General features: G+C 41.4%; 1 protein-coding gene across 1 annotated transcript; it reads left to right on the top strand.

Moving 5' to 3' along the window:
- The first annotated feature begins 458 nt into the window (after window positions 1-458).
- Window positions 459-6,681, top strand: CZH9orf40 (chromosome Z C9orf40 homolog). The gene is made up of 2 exons (XM_050913566.1): window positions 459-808; window positions 4,861-6,681. Exons 1-2 carry the CDS (start codon window positions 479-481, stop codon window positions 5,014-5,016), a joined length of 486 nt encoding a protein of 161 aa, XP_050769523.1. The 5' UTR covers window positions 459-478; the 3' UTR covers window positions 5,017-6,681.
- Window positions 6,682-8,033: the final 1,352 nt, after the last annotated feature.

Genomic DNA, 8,033 nt, shown 5'->3' with positions numbered 1-8,033 from the left:
CTCTAAAATCAGTTACGAAGGTAAGAGCGGGACGTTTCACGTCTCTGCGTGAACTTGGCCCTGTTTTCAGTGCGTGTCGTGGACTCGGGTTTTCCTGGGTATGTAAGTTTGCCGTATGACTTGGCCTCCCTCGGGTTTGATTTTATCCTTTACTGTCAGGTGAGATGCAGTTTGTGACGGCTTTTTCTGTTCCTGCTTCCTTCGCTAAGCACCACCCTGTGATGGTCCCCGCGGGGGCCGGCACCACGCGGCAGGCAGCGCCCGCGCCTTCTCCGGCGTGCGGCCGACACCCCCCAGCCCCGCCCCTCACCGGCGGGCGCGGCCGAGCGCAGCGCCCCGCCCCCCTACCCCCCACCCCCAGCGGCCGTGGGGCCGGAGGCGGTAAGCGGGCGCGCATGCGCCCTCCCCCGCGCGGCGGCCGTGCGTGCACGCTCGGGGGACGCGCGCTCGGCGGAGCTGCCGGCGCTCGGCCGCCGTCATGGCCAAGCGCCGCGCGGAGCCGTTAGTGTGTCACGTGCCCATCAAACGGCTCCTGCGCGAGCCGCCGCCCCGCGCTGCCGCGCCCGAGCGGCGCCCCCGGGGCGAAGCGGCGGGCGCCGGCCCTGCCGCCCCGAAGCGGAAGCTGGAGGAGGCTGAGGCGCCGCCGGGCAAGCGGCCCGGGCTGCGGGGGAGCAGCCCCCGCGGGGAGCAGGGGGACGCGGGGGGCAGGCGGCGGCGGCGCGGCGGGCCCGCGGCGCCCCAGGACGAGCAGACGGCGGAGGGACGCGGCGGTGGTGGCCGGGGCAAAGAGCGGGCCGCCGCCGCTGAGGTAACAGAGCGGTGCTGGGCCGGCAGGAGGCCTCCCGGGGAGGATGTCGCGGTGCCGCCGTGGGCGGGCCCGGGCTGCTCGCCTCCGGGGAGAGAAGATTGTGGGCGGTGTTGGTGGCAGCTGAGGCGTTACCGCGGGTCCGCGACCGCAACCCGCCACGCCGGGGGGCTGGCGGGCCGTGCGGCCAGCGGGTCAGCAAAACGTGCGGGCGGAGTGCCCCGGCCTTAGCCAGGCACAGCACAGCGCTCGGTGCCCCGCAGCCCGTTCTGTGCCTCCCGGTGTTAATCGGTCGTGGGCCTCTTAAAGGGTTTTTTTTTCCTTCTCCCGAACCAAAAGAAGTAACATTTCTAGCCCTCCCCCCCCCCCCCCCCCTTTCGAAAAACTGATGGGAAACAGCCTGTCTTGAGTTCACCTTAATTAAGTCTATCTTTAGTCACATCCCCATCCGAAAGTATGGTGGAAGCTCAAAGAGTTTATTTTGATAGCGTCTCTGTTGTTTGAGGTTGTGGGTCAGGCTTACTACAATATCTGACAACTTTCTTAACTTTTTGTTTGAGGTGGCCATTTAGTAGCGATACCAGAGCTATCTTTTAACCAAAATGTCTAGTGAAGGCAGTGGTAAGGGGAAGGGGATCAGTTATTTAATGATCAGGATATATTGAAATGCACGGTTGACTTCTGATGTTTCTGGTTAACTTTGAACAGCATACATTCTTCTCCCTGGCCTTGACCACATTTTATACAATAGGCCAGAAAACAATATCTGACACTAAGAAGGTTTTAGTTTTGCAAAAATAAAATGCGAGGTCAAATTTCACACCTACCTAGAAGTTTGATACATGTAAGCTCACCTTTCCTCCCACCTGGACCTTTTAAGTAAGAGCGAAGTATTTGGTCCAGTGATATGGAAGTGGCAGAAAGTCTAATGAGGTCAGATGGACTTCGAACTCCAGTTTTAGACTCTGGTTTTGAAAAGTTGGGGCCTTTGATAGTGTAACACCCATCTGTGATCTGTAAAGAAAATTGCGACTTTTCTTTCTTAGGGTCTGCCTTTTGGTGGTTGGTTGGTTGGGGTTTTTTTTGTGATGGATGGTAGAATTAAGGCACAAAGGAATTGAGGAAAAAATTCTATGTCCTAGGAAAATTACACATCCTTTTTAGGCTGTGCCTTTTAAATACAAGCATATCTTTCATTTTTGAAGAGAGAACAAGTGTCTTCTGAAGCAAAGCAAATTAAACAAATAGAACAAACCTCTACAGAACAGTTTTACTCCATCACAAATATGATGCTGAATTCTTTACTTATCCCCAGGGTTATTAGGCATAATTTTGTAAGCTTTAGCAGTGGTAGGAAGGCAGTAAGCCCCTTGGATTTCCACACAGTAAAGAGTGTTTCTCTATATAAAATATTTTTGTAGGACTGTATTTTTGACAGGTTATTTCCCTAAGTACATTATTGTATAAAAAATATTTTCACTTTAAAATAAAGCTTGGTTAACGGCAGGCAAGAGGTGTTTCTTCCATCTTCTGTGTGTCCAACCTGTATGTTTTAAATCTTTCACAAAGATGTTTCTGAAGGTGCTTTTTACACCTTTCTGAAAATACAGCTGTAGGTTAGGATTATTCTTTGCTGGTTTGTGGCTTGTGTAGTTCATTACAGTAATAAGCATGATCAGGATACTGTTAATTTCCCACTGTTTTTGTTAACGTTGCAAGCAATTCCAATTATATTACAGTTGGCCAGCGAAGAAGTATTATTTGAGTTTTATTTCCAAGCACACTTTTGCAGCTAGAGTTGGAAAATTAACTCCTTAAAAATTAAACAACTTCGTCAACAGAAACTGAGCTTTTGTACCTCTGAGCTTGCTGCATGTTACCTACCTTGCTAGAATTTCTTCTCAAAACCTATTTTGAAAGATATTTAGGTGAATGTGAATATTTGATATTTTATTTTGCATTTTATGTATGAATGTTTAGTGTTTGCACCTGTCTTTTGTGCTCCTTGGGTTTGTTCATTTTCACACTGAATCTTTCTGGGAGATACCGATAAACTGAAATACTGCTGCTCTGGAAACTTAAACGCTCTTGAGATTAATCCTGTATGTAGTCTGAGTCCAAAATTAAAAGTATGCATATTTTTGTGGTTATGAAGTTTTAGATTGTAATCTCTCTGAAACAAGAATGCTGTCCTTCACTCTGTGCATACAAAGCACCTAGCACACGGGTGTTCTGACTTTAAGTACTTAGCTCTCACAATGTGAACAGTAGCCTATTAAAATATAATGGGAGTTCGGATTAAACGTGGGGAGAATTTGTAAGGGTAGCTGACAGTTTCTGAAACTCCATTGCTGGAGATCTTTTTCAAAGCACGTGTTAGCCACCTGCCCTGCACAGTTCTGTGTGAGTGATGCTGCCTAGGTTGGAATATGACTGGAAAAACTTCCCTTTCTCTTTCGCGCTTCGTTGTTTGTTGTTAATGCTGTGCAGTACAAAAATTTCAGTTTACAAGAGTATTTATGCAAATGTGTGCAACTACTTATAGTTTGGCTTTCTTCCAGTTTCCATATAATCAATCCTTCTGTTCCTGTGGCACTATATCATTTAATTGGTTTTGGTCTCGATTCCCATTAATGGGAACTTTGGTTCTTTAATTTTCCCTGAAGACAATCTTTTACTAGTAAGCAAATTCACGTTAGTAGTACCTTACAGGCATGCAGCCGTCTTGCTGCTATGAAATGTCTACACCTTTCATGTCTGTCTTAATTATTACAGGTCTTGAATAATGCAGAGTTTTTGTAGTAAAAACAGGTTACCTAGTACAGCAAATTGTAGTTCACGAGAAGTTTGTGTGGTAACAAATAGAAAAATGTATTCTTTAAATGGAAAGTATGGTGAATTTACGTTCTTCTCTCTTTTGGGGAGTGAGGAGAAGCATCATTTTTCCAGTATCTGAGAGGGTTTAGGGACAATACTTACTGTGATTTTTTGAACATTACATTTTTCTATTCTGTTGCAGAGCAAGCAGACAAAGCTTTTCAAGAGGCATACCAAAACAGTTATACCAGTTTATTTGTTAAAAATATGTCTGTTCAGCACAGTTGAGACATTAAAGTAAAATGTTTAAAAATTCTGATTGTATGTTAGGAAAAATATAAACCAATGTTATATGGAAATGCATTATTTTAGGTTTGTGGCCGTATTCAGTGTTTTTACATACCAGAAGAAAGTACATGCTCAAGACCTAAGGAATGACTTGAGAATTCCTCTTCTTACGTGTATGATGTCCATAGAAACATGCACAGATTGGCCACTGTTTATAACCACAACATGTGGTTATAAATAAACGGTGTGTTTTCTAACAGAGATTTAAAAAAAAAAAAAATTGTGGTGCCATACTAAAGTAGTAGATAAGTACATGTTCCTCTAAGGTTTTTCTGGTAGTACTTACCAGTTCTTAAACTTTCCCCTCCCTGCCCCTAGAAGAGATCCTCTTTTCTCATGTATACTTGAGTACAAAATGTAGACACAGAAAAGAAGAAAATGTGGTAGAAACACTACCCAACGCTTTACTTTTCCTGCAAGTATCATCCTCTGAGTTGATGTAAAACAGCTAAACGCATTATTCTGAATACCAGCTTATAAATGTCCATGAAATTTGTATACCATTGTGAGAAGAAAAAGCAGTGAACAGTTTTTGTATGCAAAGTCCAATAATTGCACAAGTTTTACAGTATCGTTCTGTGCAAAGATTGCAAGTTGAAGAAATTGGTGGAGTTACAGAAGTATTTCCCAGAGGCTGTACAGTAGTTCTTTGCAAGAATATTTGAAAAGACAAAAGTAAATTATGATTTGGTTGAGATTTTCTATGGTGTCTTCCTTAGAAATAGCTCAGATATTTTCTGTATGAAATTATAAGAACTGTTAATATAGAACAGCTGAGTAACTCTTCCTTGTTTCAGTTTCTTTTATAAAGGTTTCTTTTTATTATTTTGTACTGCTGTGATACACATTAATGTTTTGTTGCCTTTTTGTTTATTTGTCTCTTTTCAAAGCAAGAAGAATTCTGTCAGTATAACTCATTCCTGTATTGGAGAGCACCATTGCCTACTATTGATTTGTCTGATATTCAGAACCTAGATGGAGAGACTCCACGGGAAGCTAAAACTCCTCCAAGGACTGATACCATGGAGACTGAAATGGAGACCTGATCAATTGTTTCATAGTTGTACATCTACTCACGGGAAACTTGTTTCAATTTGGATTCAGGTTTTTCTACTTGGGAGAAAAATAAGCATGCTTCTGCCTTCTTGAAGAAACAGTGTTATGTCAGTCTGCAAAAGCAAGTCTGAGTTGTCTAAGTGGATGGGAGAATCACTATTAGGTACTTAATAGCTGTCTGGAGGTGTACAATGTGGAGGAGGTTATGATGTCTCACAACAATGCTTGAAAACACGGAGGCAGGCTAAAAGAAGACTGCAGAAAATTAGAACTTTGGGATGCAAATAAAAGAAACAGGTGGATATGTTACATGTCAAAAGGAAACGGAAAATCATTTTGCCTGTCCTGAACAAAAAGATGTAACTGTGGTACCTGAAGGTGAAATATATATCGTGAATTTATCAGAAAGCACACAAACTGCAGTGATTTTTAATGTGTTTTTTCCCGTGTAATAGCTAAACCAAAAAATAAGAGCCTACCAAAAGAGCCAGACAAAACATTCCTTTTTCTATGCAAACCAAAAACAAGTGTGGCAGGGAGGGGGAAGGAAAAGGGGATCTTTTATTCTGTAAGCTGCCACTGTTCTGAAAGTTTTTCACATACTCCTTGTGAAAAAGTTTTTTCACCTTCTCCTTTTCACATTACCCAAAGCAGTGGGCAGCCAGCTTTTAGGTTTTTGGTCCATTGTTAATTAACAATGTTAATGCTATTCTTATTCTTTGTGACCTTAGCTCTGAACCAGTCTGTAGCATCGAAATGGCAGGTGTGCGCAGATATGTCGAGAAAAGTTAATGCAATATGAAATTGCCACATACGTTTTTTCAAACTTAACTGACTGAGGTGTAGTTTTTGCAGAGACTATGGATCTTGCAAAAAATTTTTACAGAAGTTCATTGAATTATTGTTTTTTGCTGTGAAATACGAACTTAATGCTTGTCTTTTGTAATTTATTTACAAGTTGAAGTACAATTAGAAATACTTGTCTTTAATAATAGACTGAAGTTGTATGGGCAGACTGTCAGACTTTGCAAATGTGATTTGTCTTTAAGGATAGCAAACACTGTATTTTTGCTGGAATCATCATTGAAGAAGGCAACTTGTGAATTTTTTTATTTTTTTTTAAATAATGTGTTTGCTAAAGGACAATAAAGTTTTGCCTGCGTGTATTTGAAAGCTTTGGGACTATTACTGTGTGAAGTTCCTGTCTTAATTTCTCAAGATTGTTGCTTCTGTAACTTTGTCATTTTATTAGGCCTTTTTGCTTAAAACAGCCAGCTTGTCAGCCTTCTTAGTAAACGTTTGGAAACTTTTTTTCAGTATGTGTGCTGTAAGGTATCTGTATTCGTTCATTGCTTACTTGTGTAGATTGTTAGGGTCTCTTAGTACCCACAGAAGAAAGGAGGTGGCTTAGTGACTCAAGCATTTCATGGTGCTTGTTTGGATATGCTTCTACCTGCTGTCAGATTAGCTGGATACATATTTAAATGATAATTATTTTTCTCACACATTTTTAATTATTTTTTGTAACTCCAAATACATCAGCTTGTCTTAGGAGGTACTTTAAAAATGTTTTTAAAAACAAACTCCTTTTCTGGCAAGAATGCAACTGCTATTTCACGTTTACTGTAACCAAAATAAATTAATGAGGAAATAGATTTATTAATTTGTTGAGGTATTTGTTTTGGTTTTGGTGTTTGTTTTTTTTTTAACCGTAGGTAATATATGCATTCCTGTATTTGTGGTTTTTTTATTTCACACCATCCAGTATTCTCAGGATCCAGTATTTTGCATTCTTAGCGAGTATCTTTGCAGACATACTTTAGTCACTTAAAATCTGCTTGAAGCTTCATACACAGTAGGTATGTCCTGGCAGTAGACCTCATTTTAGTGTTAAAATCGGTCTCTCCTTTCCACTGTATTCACAGGACAGGAGAGGTTTTATTGTTGTCTTTAAAATACATATTTAAGCTATTCCGTAACTACATAAGCCCTTTAAAACAAATTAAGCTTGCACTGTGTTGTAGATCATATGTTTACTTTATCTGCAATTATGCTGTAGGCAAGTACTTTCCTCTTAGTTTGTTCCAGTCGTGGGTTCTGGGTTATGGGCTGGAATGTTATGGCTACTTCCAGAGCATTTGCTGAGCTGATTAATTTTTTCCATTCATCTGTTTGCAAATAGAGGCAAATTTAACAGCCTTGGAAAACTTTTTGAAATGAGTCCGAGAGTTTGGGTTATACAAAAGACTGGGCAAGGTAAGGGGGAGTGGTGATAGATTACATAAACTTTGCATTAGAGCTGTCAAAAGTGTGATCAAGACATGTCATTGCTCAATGTCTGGTGTCTCCAGATACCATGTGTCACTGTGGGCTACCAAAACACTGGTCTTGACTTCTGACTCCATTTTCTTAGAGAGCTCTTTTTCAAGGGCTGTCCATAAACTATAAGTAAGCCTGAGATGTTTTAATTTGCATGTGTGTTCATATCCAGTGAGAAAAAAATGTTCTTTTGAAATAACAAAATGTTGGCACAAATTCTAAGACAACTCAGGAGTAGCATAATTCCTACCAACTGATGATCTTCATTTGATACATTCTTAAACTTTCAGAGAGAAAATTGTTTATATTCTCTCTAGGTAATTGGCAGTTTGCTTTTCCCTAAAATGTTCCTCTCTGCAAGGAAGAACCACTGTCACAGGAGTAAGAAAATGTACAGTGTAACCACAGAGATCATCTAGATATTAGCCAGGTTGATAAGGGTGTTGCATCTGGAAGTAGCACAGTAAGGATACGGGCATACTAATGAGAAGTGAAATGCTGGAGTTAAGTATGTTTCAGAGCAGATTTTAACAGCAAAGTAGTATTACCACCATGTCTGCCTTTGTAAATTTTCTGTCTCATTCTAAACTGAAGGCCTGTTTTATATGGTCTGATTTGTGTTCATTGAAGGCCTGCACAATATTTATGGTTCCCAAGATAGATAAGCCTCCAGGAGAAGCTTAAAGCT

The sequence above is a fragment of the Gymnogyps californianus genome, chromosome Z, assembly GCF_018139145.2.
Source record: "Gymnogyps californianus isolate 813 chromosome Z, ASM1813914v2, whole genome shotgun sequence".
Taxonomy (NCBI): Eukaryota; Metazoa; Chordata; class Aves; order Accipitriformes; family Cathartidae; genus Gymnogyps; species Gymnogyps californianus.
Note: the sequence above shows the minus strand (reverse complement) of the source record. Positions and strands in the feature narration are given on the sequence as shown.

Coding starts and splice junctions, on each gene's coding strand:
- CZH9orf40 (XM_050913566.1), top strand. CDS start 479: ATGGCCAAGCGCCGCGCGGAGCCGTTAGTGTGTCACGTGCCCATCAAA. Junction 809..4,860: donor AGCGGGCCGCCGCCGCTGAG/GTAACAGAGCGG, acceptor CTCTTTTCAAAG/CAAGAAGAATTCTGTCAGTA.